The sequence below is a fragment of the Ambystoma mexicanum genome, chromosome 3p (genome assembly GCF_040938575.1).
Source record: "Ambystoma mexicanum isolate Mex_15411 chromosome 3p, UKY_AmexF1_1, whole genome shotgun sequence".
Lineage (NCBI taxonomy): Eukaryota > Metazoa > Chordata > Amphibia > Caudata > Ambystomatidae > Ambystoma > Ambystoma mexicanum.
In genome coordinates this window covers 1,183,904,921-1,183,920,669 of record NC_090925.1, presented here as the reverse complement: position 1 = coordinate 1,183,920,669, position 15,749 = coordinate 1,183,904,921, and the positions used below count along the sequence as shown (strand labels likewise).

Sequence of the window (15,749 nt, the reverse complement as noted above, 5' to 3'; positions counted from 1 at the left end):
CCCTGGCTAACTCGTCCTTAATATCTTCATTTAGCCCTCTTCGAAAGAGGGTGAAGCAAGCTTCAGAAAGCCAACCCGCTTCTTTAGCCAATTGCTTGAATCGAGTTACATAGGTGAGCATGTCCTGAGAGCCTTGCTGGAAATCAAGTAAACGTTTTTGAGCACTAAAGACCTGTTCAGGGTGGTCAAACATAGTTTTTAGTGCTTGAATGAATCCATCATAATCATCCAAAAGAGAATCTTCGGTGTTAGCTAATGGTGTGGCCCAGCCTAAGGCATTCCCGGAGAGGTGAGAAATAATAAAGCCCACTTTAGCCCTGGGGGTGGAAAAATAATAAGGTTTAAAGGTGAAGTGGACCAAACAAGAATCCAGGAATCCTCTGAGGGTTTTTGCACAGCCGTCATATTTGTCAACAATGCCGCCCAATAACACGCTGTCCCTTGAGGCAGAGTCGCGTGAGAGTACCAATTGTTTCAGCGCGGCGTTCTCCACTATCAAGTTCTGTACTTCGGTCGATAGTTCTTACATGCCACGCATAAAATGCTGGATGGCCGCCTCCATGTCTGTATCGACTTCGGTCAGGTGGCGTCTCAATCTGTCACAGGTTTCCCCCCTTCTCACCTGTCTATGTTGCCTGATGTCCTCCTTGGGTGGAGTCTTCTTTCGTATGGTTCGGGACTTAAATAAGCCCGCTTGGCTGTCCTCGGCTTCAAGATTACGTTCAGCTTCGATGTCCAGGATCATGGGAAACTCCAGGAGAAGAAGGCGTTGGGGGCGCGCGGAAGCGGCACAGAGATTCCGGGAAGTAGAAAAGAAGGAAGAAGTCGAAAGAAGGGAATCCAGGAGCCAGGAAATAGCAAGTAGCGCTAGAGGAGTTTGGAACACACGTCCGATCACAGCTAGCAGCAGCTTTGAGACGCGCAGGGCCGTGGGGGTGTGGCTTCTTTATAGAGGACGCTGCATAGAACGTGAAGACTGGCGAGCAGCGTGCTGAGCTTTCCGCCATGTTGGTAGTATTATGGAGTGTAAGGCCAGACGTGACAGGGACCAAGAAGCCCAGAAGGGGCGAATTTGATGGTTCATGACACTGTTGTTGCTCTTCTGGATATGGAAAAGGCATTTGACTCCATTCAGTGGGGCTATCTCTTTGCAGTGTTGCGTGCTGTGGGGCTCCCGCCATACTTTCTTTCAGCAGTGCAGCTGTTATACTCTGGTACATCTGTGAGAAAAGGTCTGTTTGGAAGGTTCTCAGAACCGTTTGAACTTGAGAAGGGTACAAGCAGGGTTGCCCACTTTCCCTGCTCCTTTGCACCCTGACTATTGCGCTTTTGGCATCCAGACTGCAGAAACTGCATATCCATCGGGGATTGGCACTGGGGGGCAGGAGGGAACTGGTATTTCTATTTGCTGATGACACTATACTCTATTTTAAAAACCCAAGTGAGAACCTGCATCATTTGGCACAAGAAGTGGCCAAGTCCAGGGAGTATTCCAGCCTTCGATTTAACTGGTCTGAATCGATATTATTTCCTCTGATGGAGGCAACTGTGAAACATGGGGACCTCAAAAGGATTTAGATGGGAACACGCCTCTGTCAAATATCTGGGAGTGAGGGTTAGTAGGGAGTCCTGGTCTCTCCTGGTGGAGAATGATCTGGCATACCTGGAAGTCCTGAGGAAGAAGGTGGAGAGATGGTGCATGGTTCCCTTATCATTGTTGGGGAGGATAGGTTTTGCCAAAATGTTGGTAGTCCCCAAGGTATTGTATATGTTCCAGAATATCCCGCTGTGGCCTGGTGTATGCTTTTTTAGCACTTTGAGTCTCATTGATGGTTAGGCTGGCGTGGCACCCTAACGGCCCTAAGATCGGGTGGAAGACACTTGTTTTCCCGTGGGACCAGGGGGGCATAGGAGCACCGGATATGGAGTTGCATTTCATTGCAGTCCAATTACAATTTGGGACATATTGGATGCCAGACTCACTGCCGTAACCTCATCACCATATGGAGAAATGCTCTATGTGGCCGCATGGAATCCGGGGGGATCTGGTATCCAGGAAGGTGGAAGAAAATTGCAAATATGACCCAGTCGCATGCACGGTGCATGCATGGAACAGAGCACTTGAAAGGCTGGGGGTTGAGTTCCCATTTGATACCCCGGGGTTTCACCTCTGGAGGATTGAGTGTCTTGGCCCCACTTGCAACAAGGCATTGGAGAGTGAATGGCAGGGGCTGGGAATAGTGACGTTGGGGGATTTGTATCGAGACGGCGAGTTTGTATCCCAGGAGGTGTTTATGGCTAAAATGGGGGGCTTCATCAGAATGCTTCAGTATTATTGTATGAGGGCCACTTTTAAGGTGTGGTCCCCCACCTTCCTGGCTCTCCCCCAGCCTCTCCCTATTCTGAAGTACCTTCTTCACTCAGCATCTGCCAAGAGTGTGGTGTCTACTATTTACAGAACGATACAACAGGATTCCCCCAAAGTGATGATGCAGTGTAGGGGTTGGTGAGAAAGGGATGCTGGGGTCTCATTCACTGATGAGCAGTGTGCAGGGATGTGCTCAAGATCACATAAGGGAGTGTCCAACAAGGACTTACAACTAATCCAAATGAAATCCCTTCTTAGGATATACTTGACACCAGCTCACTATGCTTTATTGACAAATCTAAAAGTGACCAGTGCCCAAGGTGTCGCTGGCCAGATGTGGATACCCTTCACATGTTGTGGTCCTGTCCCAAGTTGGGGGGTGTACTGGGGGACGGTGATGGGCACCCTCATGGAGGTACTGAACCACAGTGTACCGTGCAGGTTGTTATGCTGTATGTTTGGATGGCTACCAGGGGTCCTGGCCTCGAATAGTAAACTGTTGACTACAAGCATAATAGTAGGTAGGAAATGTATATTGATGCGGTGGTCCAGCCATCTTCCCCCAGATGCCCATACCTGGCTCAATGGTCTGACCAGGGCAAGCAAACTAGATAGAGACTACGGACTGCTGAGTGGACCAGGAGCTAGACCGAGGGATATATGGGCCGCTCTGAGGTCCTATTTGCTTGCACAGTGCCCGGACTTGGCCGCTGAACTGTCTCCCGCTGAATATAACTGCTTCAAAACTAATGTTCGACACCTCAGTCTAGCATTATTGTAGTGGTGGGCAATCCGGCATACTTTACTGGGATGTATAACATGATTTGCACTGTCCCATGTATCTGCAGGTGAAAACCTGTTTTTGTGTGATGTGAATCCATGTTTAATAAAACACATTTAAAAAAAAAATATGACTGTCTCATAAGTTGAAGAGACAAATTCTAATTGCTATTTAGCCTTGCTGTATATAGATCTCATAAATAGTTAAGTTGTACATAAAAGCACTTTTACTACATCCTTGTGGATAATCATTTGAAATATTTCATAGGCAACCACAAGGAAGATAGAGCTGGGAATGTATTTACACATATTGTTGAAACATGCTGGTCTGCAAATATATTAACTTTTTGTCAAAGTAGGATTATAATTAAAAGGTGAAATTTGGTTTAACCACCCTGTATATAAATGGTTGTACATTGTGTCTATATTTATATATTTTAGTGAGTGCCTTTGCTTTTTTTGTGAATGTAGTAATGTGGTATGTCTGTGAAATAAGTGAATTAAATTATATTTCTTTTTCTTCTTTGCTTATCCAGTGTTGTGATTATGGATGTTCAAATTATATCTTTTGTTTAGATTAAAATAGTTGTACAATGTACTTATTTAACTGTTTGATATATTTTCCCTTTCATATACAGAACGTAAATGTGAAGTTAAATTCTATTGTTGGATGCTTTTTTTATTTTAGTTAGGAACAGTCACCTTTTCTTAAATATTATAATATGTATCGTTATAGCCTCCTTTCTGGAAACATATTTATCACAGCCCTTTGGCTGTACTGGAGTTCTTTTCAAATCTATTTTTCAAAAAATCCTTGGATTCAGACTGGTGTTATCTGTTTTTTAAATATTATGGTTGATTGCAATGCATTTATCAACATACAACGGAACAGGTCCATATGTTCTGATACCTTAGGCAGCCAAATATCACCTTCTGGTGCCTTTAACAGAGATTGTTTTATCGAACTTAAAAAAAAAGGCTTTTGGGCTGAACTACATGCACACTTTCATATGCACACATATAGTTTTGGTCAGATTACAGGATAAAATGTAGATGCTAATGAGTATATATGTAACTTTAGTAGCATTCCTACAAAATGCAGTAGGCATTGTATGCCCATAATTACTACATCAAAATAAACATACTGACAAAATACTTAGAGGGCTATCTGAAGATGTAAAATGTTTTTGCTTAATAGTGCTATCTCTGAATTATATTAACAGTACAATTTTGTTCACATTTTAGCATATAGAATGTTTCTAAAAATACATATTTTGTTGTTTGATAAATATTTGTCTCACAGAATGTAAATATGGAGCAAAATCTATTTTATTTTTCAGATTGTTTCTAACTTATTTTTGGTTAGGAACATTGAGTAGTTGTAAATCAAAACACTTTTACAACAGATTTGTATATAATCACTTGACATATTTCCTTACCAACTAATAGGATGACAGTGCTGCAAATTTAGTTGCAGATTTTGTCAAAAAATGTTGATCAGCAAAAATGTTTACTTTTGTCAAATGTAAGATTTCATTTTTCTTGTGAGTGTAGCCATGTAGCATGTCTGCGATATCAATGAATTTCCTGGTTTTTCTTTTTCTTATTTGGTTACCTAATTATGCATTTATTTATATTAAATGCTATTTATTTGTTTACAGTTTTGTATTTAAAATGTATCTTAAAATACTCATTTTGATTTGTGGTATGTAATGTCCTTTGACACAGATGCCCTGATTTACAATAGTGTTTTACAGTGGCGCAATCCCATTGGAAAATATTTTGTAAATCAGGTCCACAGAGTGTAAATATGTAGTTAAAATCTTCCCCCAACCCTCTCTTTTTGTTTAATATTTTGACCCTAGCTCCTCAAATGTATGGGTTATAACTTCCTTTATGGAGCTATAGAAATTCTGTTACACATTGTGTGTGTGTATTCCTATAGCTTTTACGAAGAGGACCCACCAGTCTTTTTCCTTCTCAAATCAGATTTGATTCATTTTAATTATTGACATGCTGGATGAGGGGGTACATTGCTAAATGCTTACATTTTGTGTGCAACTGTTTCAATTACCAATTAAGCATGTTGCAAAAGTTGCAAACTAAGAAACTTGAAAATTAGGTATACATAAAAAATTGGCAAATCCAATATGAAAAGCAGAATTCTTTTGAAATGCAGATGGAGAGCCTGTCTCACTTATCACCATTAGGAACTGTAGTTTCATGCTTAAAGAAGGCTAGAAGAATAGGATTACTGAGGTGGAAGTGATAATATCAGAACATTTACAAAAACTCACGTACTCCATTGGGGTAGTGATGCACCTGGATATCCAAATTTTGATACATCGATGCTAAAGTCATCCCATGTTTCAGCTCGTCTGTTAAAAGTCGTCTTTCCACCATGTGATAGTGCAAAGCATTTAGCAACTCAATGTTGACATTGCTGACCAAATTATCCAAGATTTCCTGAAAATATAAAGTTAATATAGTCAATCTTAAATGAAGCATTTATTTTGGAAAATATAAGCACAAAGACATGGTAAATGGTGTCTGGTTGGTTCCCATTTTGAAAGTATTTCAACCTCATAAGGCATCACAGTCTGTTTATTAATTAAAAAAAACTGAACTATAAAACATACAATATTTAATTAGGAAAAAAGTAAGATGTTTGGAAATACCAGCTGGTGGATATTTTATTTAAACAGCTTGCTGGTATTAATACACGTTCATAATAGATGATGAAACATGTTTTTTCTATTTAATAGTTTCAAGAAATATCATCAAAACAAATAAGTGTTCTCAAAAGTCCATCAAAATTACTGTCAAATAAGGACAATGTTACCAATCAACGGGTCTCATTATGAGTTTGGTGGTATTACTGCAACATTTCCTCAAATACACTGTCAAATGTGGACACCATTAACCTCACGGAGTCTGGTGGATTTATCACCAGATGACCCGGGGAAACATGGAAGAGTTAATTCCCATTTTTGGACTTCAGAGGTGATTTACCATGGGCAGTTCTGCTTTCTGTGATACATCTGCCACTATTTGGCAAAGTCTTGAAGCTAAATCCTCCACTTCAAAGTCAAACTTGGAATTTTGTGGTGGGAAAAACTGATTGTGATTATGTTAGAACCAAAAAAAGGTGTGGTAACAGAATTATCAGAAGAAATGTACCAGATTGCCAAAATTGTACTGAGGCCCAGTGTTATTATAGAACTTCCCTTCTTATTCAAAATCTACTGTACAGATTTGGTCAAGTGATATGTTGAAATATTTCATAATACTGCCACACATATGGTTCATTTCTGCACATAAGCACCACATTGAATCATGTTAGTTTTCATAAAGCAGGATACCTAGAGGATATTGCTTCACCAACATGACACCCCTTCTCTTTTCACAGTCTTGGTAGTAGTGGTCCAGAGAAGATATGCTAGAAGGGATCTGTAAATCTCAATGTTCACCATTTTTCATAGATTATTGGGCTGGGTGGTCGATGCCATGACATGCCCAAAGGTTTTGAAACTATCTGTGATGAATTAATGTATATGTTAGTGTGGATGTGGACATGCATGGGAATGTGGATGTGGACCTACACGTGACTGTGGCTGGGCATGGGTTAGTGATAAAGATGTGAGTTGTTATGGCTCCATGGATGGTCCTTTTGATGTGGTTGGTGAGAATGTTGTGGTTTATGACTATGATGTGGGTGGTAACAGGGTTATCAGTGTTGAAATGATCATCCCTGATAACTATGATGTGGATTATTAGGATGAGAATGAATGGTAGAAACGGTTTAGGTGGTGTGAAGGGTGATGTGCATAGGGCATTTGTTCCATGTATGATGATGTTGGTGTGGTGGTGGTGACATGGAGGAAAATGTGTCAATTGTGTATCTGATGTCCACTTGGAGGATGACGAGACTATGAATATAGGTATGGATGTGGAGAGTGATGGGGAGGTGGAGGACCATGTGGACATGGAGTGCTACAGTAGGATGCAAGGTAGTTGGGGCATGGAGGTCCGTAAGGATATGAGGTTTATTGGGATGTGGAGGCCAATGTGGGAATGGAATCATTTAGCAGCTGTAACACAGTGGGTATTTTGATATCATAGAAAATATGAACAGTGATGAGGAAATGTGAGCAATAGTTCACAGGGGGATGAGAGGTATGTGAGGCCAGTGGGATTATGAGGGCAATGAGAAATTAGGATAATAATGAGATGTTCTGGGCATGGCAGGTGATGGGGTTTTGTGTATGGTTGGCACACAAGGATTAATGGACTCATAGAAAAGGTTAGGGAATGGGGGAACTTGTAATGTGGAAGGTAGTTGGGACATGCAAACATGGGGTGCAAGATGAAGGAGGGAGTTGGTGGGATATAAAGGGCTAGTGGGCAATAGGGGAGCAGTAGAAATATGATGCTCAGTTGTGATGTGTGGGTGATGGGTAAGAGGTAGGAAATGGGTCCTTGGGGAATTATTTTTTTGCATTTGTTAAGTGCCAAAGCCTGAGGACATCACAGCACTGTTTCAGGACCAGTTACTCACAGGGTGACTTCACATGAGAAACACGAAAAGGGCGGGAGAAAGGATTACAGGCAGGTAGGGTGATTCACAATGTTACTTGCTGAGGCACGCAGGGGTTCTCTCTTGTAGTGTCCATAGTTTTAGGAGAACAGTAACGTTTTTAGGGCTTTTCTGAAGACCCAGTATGATTTCTCTGCTTGTAAGACATGTGGGAGGGCGTTCCTTTGCTGGGCTGCTAGGGTGGGGAAGCTGCATCCACCTCCTGTGACTCGATTGAATTTCGGAATTGCGAGGCGCTGTGCATATAGTGACATGTTTGGTCTGACTGAATTGGCTCTAACCATTTTGTTGAGCAAGGTATGCTGGCGCTACTTCCAATAGGCATTTGTGAGTATTTGAGAGTGTTTTGAATAGGATCCTTTCATCAATAGGGAGCCAGTAGGCTTCTCTTCTGGCAGCTGAGATATGTTCTCTTTTGGAGATGTTGAGTGAGGAACGCAGTACATTGTTTTGGAGTATATTTGCATTTTTTGTATGTTTTGTTGGGAGGTGCCATCAAAGAGGGCCTAATTTTGTCTGGCCCCTATTACAACCCTGGCAATGGTGAGTCAGCTGGAGGGTGTCATGAATTGTCCTGCAGCATTGGTCAGCTTGGTTGTGTAGGCCGATGAGGAGGTGACCAAATTCACGTGTGTCCGGGAGAGAGTGGAGTCCAAATGGAACCTAAGCGTTTTTACTGAGGTAGAGACAGGGATCAGATTTCCGTTGATGGTGAAGGAGGCAACTTGCGTGTTGAGCATCTTCAGTGCTGCTGGTGATCCGACAAGTAGGATCTCTGTCTTGTCATCATTGAGGCATAGGTGGTTTGTGGCCATTCATACCTGAATTGTTGAATTGTTGGGATGATTGTTGTAAATGACAATGGGAGTGTGGAGTGCTATGGAGATTGGGGGGGGGGGCAATGAGAATGTATAGGTCCAAGGGACATGGAGGAAAATAATGATGTAGAGGATGAAGGAGGCTGAATGGTGACATGGAAAGACATGATATGTAGCAATGAGATGGTGGTATGCGTCATTACATGGAGTGATCTGGTGCTGATATGGGGATTATATGAGAGCTTTATGGGAATGGTGGGGGCTGCTGATAAGATGGGTGGTGCAATTGCTGTTGATGGTGGATGGTGGTATTTGGAGTATTACGGTGATGTGTAGGGTGATGTTGATCTGGATTAAGCTGATGAAATGGATGTGGAAGAAGATGGTGTTTTGAGATGTGATGGTGTTTTGGGGTGATGTGGTGAATATTGGATTTTGAAGTGAATTGTGAAATAGGTGTGATGCTGATGTGTACAAGTGCAATGGTAATTGTGGGTGATGTGAATAGTAGAGAGGCAGGTGATGGTGATCTGGATGGTGGCAGTGATGTGGTCCTGGAAGTGAAATGTGGTGATGTACAGAATTATGGTAAAATAGGGAGATGGTGATTGTTAGGGAGATTTACCATTTTTAAGCTTCATCTCCTCTCCTAGTGAGACCGACACACATTTTGCTGGACTTCTATCCTGAATGAGTGGAGCCTTTCTCCACGCATTCATTCTTATCGGCTCTGTCTTTTGGAACTTTGTTCTCTGTGTTTTACCTTTACTATGGAGTCAACGTTTCTCCATATCTCTTTTAAGGCATCCGTGTTTAACTTTTGCAGCACACAGCTGCTTATGGGCAGTGTTGCTGGGAACCCTTTGGGTTCTCCTTTGAGAGTTCGCTCTTTATCCTTGACTAACTACTGTCCTTAAGGATAGAGGGATACTCAGTATCTCTCCTAAAACGTTATACTATGAGAGATTGGCACACACCACCTTATGTGGAGTGCCAATGGGATACCAAGTATCCCCATTCTATCTGCTCCTGTGACCTTCTAGTCACATAGACAACCTTCTAGTTTTTTTTTTTTACCACAGACTGTATTCACAGTCCCAGTTGTGGACAATAGGGTCACCTAAGTACTAAGTTGGTGGCACCTTTCTTTTTTTGCCATTTCTAGCCTGTCTGTTCTTTGTTAGCATGTTTTCTACCATTCTGGGAGGGGGAGGTCTGTGTGTGTTTTTTGCCTTTTGTGGGAACTCTTGGGTGTCACCGCCTAGGCTCCAGTGTGTCTGGGCAGTCAGGGAGGAGTTTTTTACTCCCCTGTTCTTTGTCTGCCTGAGTGCCTGAATGGAACCAGCTCCCACTGGGGGTCTTGCTGTACTAATTGGACAGCCACCTGCTCCTTTCTTTAAACTGCTGAGAGAGATTGCAGAGGAGTGTGTGCTGAAACAGAATAAAATGTTATGTTCCTGGGGTGAAAGGAAAGTCAACCACTGGAAACTGAATTAACGGAAGAAGATTACCATAGATGCTTGCGGATCCTCTGCAACACCGTGAAGCGCCCATGGCTGTACTGACCCCATTTTCTATGCGATATAGGAACTCTGAAGAATACGACTCCTCCCCTTTGACTGGTGGTACCAATCAGTCCTGAGACAAACTACAATCTGAGCCATCTCCTGAGGTGCTGTGCCTCTGATTGTGCCAGAGACACAATCAGGCTCATCCAAGTCCCCTCACCAGAGTGCAGCACTCCAGGAATCGAAGAAGATTGAGCGTGCAAATCGTGTCCTTTGATGGTGCTGCAGAAACGGCACCATCTGCAGCTGCTGAGACATCCCACTCATTGTCCTGCCTTTCGTCACCAGACCAAGGAATCTGGAGACCGGGCTGATCGCTGCTGCATGGAGGAGAATACAGTTAAGAACAGTTCTTCTAACCTAAGGTACTGTGGGGTGAAAAATGATTGCTTACCTTGATCCAAAAAGTCACTTCAGAGCATTGGAGAGCAAAACGCGGTATCCAGTGTGTCCACTCTTACCTCTGACCCAAGCTGCCAGCTTGTGTCTCTTTAATGAGTCCTTTTACAGGGTCTCCACCATTGTGTTGGGTCTTCAAGTATCATTTTGTAGAGACGAGAGGTATCCTCAGGAACTTTTGCTGTTTCCCTGCTTCGTAAGACATTAAGCACTCTGCAAACTGACTTTTGCTGCTAGTTAGGAATTGGAATTTAAAAGTGTTACTTTGCTCCGACACCATATCTAAAACCTTAAGCTCTGCTGCTGTTTGACCAACAAACTGTTTTCCTTCCCAAAAGACATTATCTTGTGCGGTTGTGCTAACTAAATACAATTATCAATTTCTTTGTCTCTGTGCAAGTGCGTGCTATAACCCATAGGGCCTCATTACGACCCTGGCGGTAAGGGGTTTACGCCAGCGTTAGCTGCGCCGACCCCTTACCGCCAATTACGAGGTCCCTTAGCGCCATGGAGCTTTTAACACCCGCTTTTAGCGGGTGTTAAAATCCATGGCGCTAAGGGACCATGGAGTTAATTACGCCACCGTAATTTACGGTGGCGTAATTAACGCCTTCCCCACTCCCATTATGCCCTATGGGGCAAAAATGGGAATGGGGAAGGGTAAATGGGGATTGGGGACTTACCGCCCCGCCAAGGTCGGAATGGGGCGGTAAGTCCGCCAACCACCATGGCGTAAACGTAGTTTACGCCATGGTGGTAAAGTGACGGCCCAGGCGGTAACTTACCGCCTGGGTCGTAATGAGGCCCATAGTACGGTAGAATTGTCATTAGTGTCAAACGCTGTAACAATTGTAACCGCGAGCAACTACAAACCAAACTAAGCAGTGGGCTTTGAAAAGTATCTATAAGTAATCGTATGTGTATTGGTTTGATAATCTAAGTATTTTAAAACATCTCTTGTGCAAATATAATAAATATATATTTTATGTAAATGTATTGGTGTGTTTCTTTGATCTGCTTCACTAACTGGGCTCAGTGCACTTACCTACAGCTCACATCTTCCTCTTATGATAATCCCCACTGCTCGGCCACTCCACCAAGGTTCCATGAGTAGAACAGACTGATACTAAACGTTGGGGACCTGTATACCATTGGAATTGTTTTATGAAGTTTTACCACAACTGGACATTAGGAAAACTCCCTTAACAGTGATTATGATGGTTGTCGATGTTAGAGTGGCTTATGTTTGGACGGTTTGGGGTGATGTAGGCTGTTTTGTGGGTGTGATTTTGGGTTGATAAGGAGGGTAATGGTAATGTAAGCCATGTTTGTGTGGGAGGTGAAGGTGAAGTGAATGGTGGTGTACATGCATGGATAGTGTGTATGATATAGACAGTAATGGTGACATAGATGTAGATGTATGAGGGGCTTCAACTCTGGTGTGGGGGTGCAATGGGCTGTCCTCACTTTTGAGGCACAGTGGGTATTTAATAAGAGAATTAACATAAACAAGCTAATAAAAGCAACACACTTCTTTAATACCTTTCTGACTGCATGAGGTAATTTTATACGGTTCAAATGTCAAGCAGAAGCACAACCTATGGTCCTGCCACAAAGTCAGAGAAACACATTCTGTCCATTTTGTTTGTCTTGATCTGATCTGTTGCTTACGCCAGTATTTTGACAACCTGTCTTGTATTAACTCAATCCATTCACCAGGAAAGACTCTATGGGCCTCATTACGAGGTGGGCGGTAAGGGATTACCGGCACCGGTAAGGGCACTGGTGCTGGTAATCCCTTACCGCCCTACTATGAGGTCCCTTAGCGGGTCCCTTCCTTAACGCCTGGTTTTACCAGGCGTTAAGGAAGGGACCCGTTAAGGGACTTCAGAGCTAATAACGGTACCGGAAAATGCGGTACCGTTATTAGCACCTTCCCCCTTCCCATTGAGCCCTATGGGGGCTCAAATGGGAATGGGGAATGGCTTTTTCAATGGGGACTTACCGGTCCCGCAAAGGTCGGAATAGACCGGTAAGTCCCCATTGAATGGGACCGGACACCATACCGGTATTGGAGGCAATCATGGCGCTAATAGCACCATGACTACCTCCAACCTCGTAATGAGGCCCTATGTGTGACAAGGGAATATAATTGTGGCTTTTTGCTGAAGTGGAAGTCAAGATACGGTCTTCAAGAAGGTGATCTCTTGGCGTCAGCTGCCTAAGTAGGTTGGTACCCACATTTTACAATTTCTGAAACCTACTTCCTATCGGTTCCTATTTAGAGACACTTGTGTTATCTATGCAGGGAAGTACAAGACAGATGATAGTGTATACTCTTGGGAAATCAGAAGACAAAGATTCATTAGTGATAAAAGGAGGAATTGATGCACTTGTGATAAAAGCAGGAATGGGTTATGTGGACTTGATGATTGTACATGAGTAGGCCCCCTCTTCAGACTTTTTCCGCAGGAAGTAGGCATGACCCCATGGGTTGTGATACCAGTTCAAGGATTTCTCATACAGGGATTTGTGTCTAGCTTGTGTTCAGTTTGAGGGGTTTCTTTAACATAACGCAGCTACATTTTGCGATAGTCTATTAGGTCTGTGTATAAGAGGTCTGGTTGCTGTTTCATCGAAGGTTCTTTTTTGCATCATCTGCATAGGAGAAGCAACTTAATCTGAAGGACCAGATTAGATTGGCCACATGGGTAAGATAAATTGAGAACAGGGAAATGGATTGACTGGTGTTCGTTTTTGGGGAGAGAAGTGAGCCAGTTCAGTATTGTCTTTTGTATGCCATTCTTCTGCAGCCTGGTTATTAGAGGTTAGTGTTTGATTTTCAGATAGGTTGCAGATAATAAGGATGGCAATGCTGTTTTTGTAGGTTTACTATTTGCAGTCTCCCGCACAGAAATCCTGATATCCCTTGACACATTGTATGGAATTTTAATTATTTAGAATGATCTTGCCACCTTTTAAGAATGGTAGAGACTGTGGGCCTCATTAGGACCCAGGCGGTAAGGGGTTTACGGCGGCGTAAACAGCGCCGACCCTTACCGCCTGATTCCGAGGTCCCTTAGCGCCATGGAGGTTTTAAGGGACCTTGTTGTTAATTACGCCACCGTAATTTACGGTGGCGTAATTAACGCCTTCCCCACTCCCATTATGCCCTATGGGGCAAAAATGGGAATGGGGAAGGGTAAATGGGTTAATGGGGACTTACTGCCCCACTCACCTCGGAATGGGGCGGTAAGTCCGCCAACCACCATGGCGTAAACGCAGTTTACGCCATGGTGGTAAAGGTACGACCCAGGCGGTAACTTACCGCCTGGGTCGTAATGAGGCCCTGTATGTCCAGTGATTAACTGGGTGTTTAATGTATGGTTTAAATGCTGAAATGCTAGAGATGTGTAGAAGGCGAGCAGGCCCACGTGCACGTATTGATGATGAACAACTCTGTGTGGCAAGTTTTCCGTTTTGCCTTTTTAAGACATTTGGGAATAGTGATTCATCCAGCTTTCAAATAGTGATAGCGAGGAGGCATGGGTGTGCTTGCTATTACTTATTTGTGCCTATATTCAAATATGGCTGCCATCAGCACATGTCCATGGTTAACAATAAGCATTACATGCATTTATCCAGAGCTTGGAGAACAGTGCAGAGAGGAAAATACATAACAGAAAACTCTGAAAACCCTTTAAATAAGCATTATGAAAGGAAAAAATAAGGAACCTTGCTTTCAAATGCCTACCATTATTAAAGATGGCATTAAACCACTGAAGATTGGCAATCTCATCTGCCACATTCAACCTGCACAGTAGCAGCTGTGGGGTTAACCAATCAAAGATGACAGGTATAATAACCTTTGAAGGTATCAACGTTAAAGTTCCTATTACCCTTTTTGAAAATGTCAATAGACAAAATGGAATCTCTTGAAATCCATCAGGGTGATCAACTACTAATTCTAATAGACAATCAACCGAAGTAAAATATAAAGAACTGAAGGTTTTCTGGATGTCTACAGCATCTTTGATAATTGCGATTGTGCATCAGCTTCCTGTGCACTACTGAAAGGAAGCCATCTCTGGAGACAAAGGAAGGAATGCTGTAGCACCTAATTTATTCCATACGGTTATCTATTGCTAAGGAGTTGAGTCAACTTCTTGACCAGGTTGAGGGTGCTCGCGCTTGTTTTTGTGATCTTGATCTACACAGCTGCATTGACTTTTATAGGGAGAGTATATCCTGCATAGTAACAACTCAAATGGGAGGATTTTAAATTAACAGAAAGTTAGCAATAGAAAACAGATTATAAAGAATTGATGGTAGGTTACATGTTTTCTACTGTGATAGTAATAATGTTGATAATATCACATTATTAATTCCTTTGATTACTGAATTTCTTTTATGTCAAAGCACTGCACTTAACATTGTTATTATTACCCAAATTAATAATAACCAATGTATCATCCCCAGAGAAATTAAAGGCTTGTTCAGCTCTGCTAGATTTCATTTGTGGGACTGTTGTTGTACACATATCTCTGATGTGAGTGCTTAACTCTCTGTGGAATCTCCAAGCTAGAATTTGGGATCTTGTGCACGAGATCAGGATGGAAGAATGTTGCATAGCTGACAGATCACAGAAGCAACCATGGGAATAAGCTGCAAAACGTACAACTGTTTTAGTTTAGTTCTATGGTTTATGTATTTGCAAATACATTAACTGGTTTTCCAGCACTACTAATCAATCAGTCGCTAGCATACACAATTATGTTTAGCTTTGGTTATACTATGCAAGGCCATGTATAACATGTACTCAAGGCTGCTGGAAGCATGCACACTGGTCTACTAATATATTGCATGTATTGATCAATAAAGGTGAAGATTATTGTGTACAGAGTTCCAGATGTGGTGCATGATATTAAAGTATAGGCCGGAGGGAGGATTATATCTTTGTGGGATCTGTGTCAATGAAACAAACCATGGGCCTCATTATGACCCTGCCAGAATGGGAATAACGGTGCCGTTAAACCCATTCTGCCCTATTACGAGGTCCCCTTGCAGGACCCCCTCTGGACGTCTGGTCAGACCAGACGTCCTTTGCGGGTCCCGTGAGGGGACTAGCATGTTAACAATGGGCCTGTCATTAACGGGCCCGTTGTTAACATGCTCCCCATTCCCATTGACCCCTAGGGGTGCTCAAATGGGAATGGGGA

The 15,749-nt window shown here is 42.7% G+C and overlaps 1 protein-coding gene across 1 annotated transcript in view; it reads right to left on the bottom strand.

The window, feature by feature from the left end:
* The window catches only part of TGFBI (transforming growth factor beta induced), a 263,409-nt gene that overhangs the window by 107,630 nt on the left and 140,030 nt on the right, over positions 1–15,749 (bottom strand). The window contains exon 5 of the mRNA XM_069652603.1: positions 5,450–5,614. Coding sequence (XP_069508704.1) covers positions 5,450–5,614 — 165 coding nt within the window. The remainder of the gene's footprint in view (positions 1–5,449; positions 5,615–15,749) is intronic.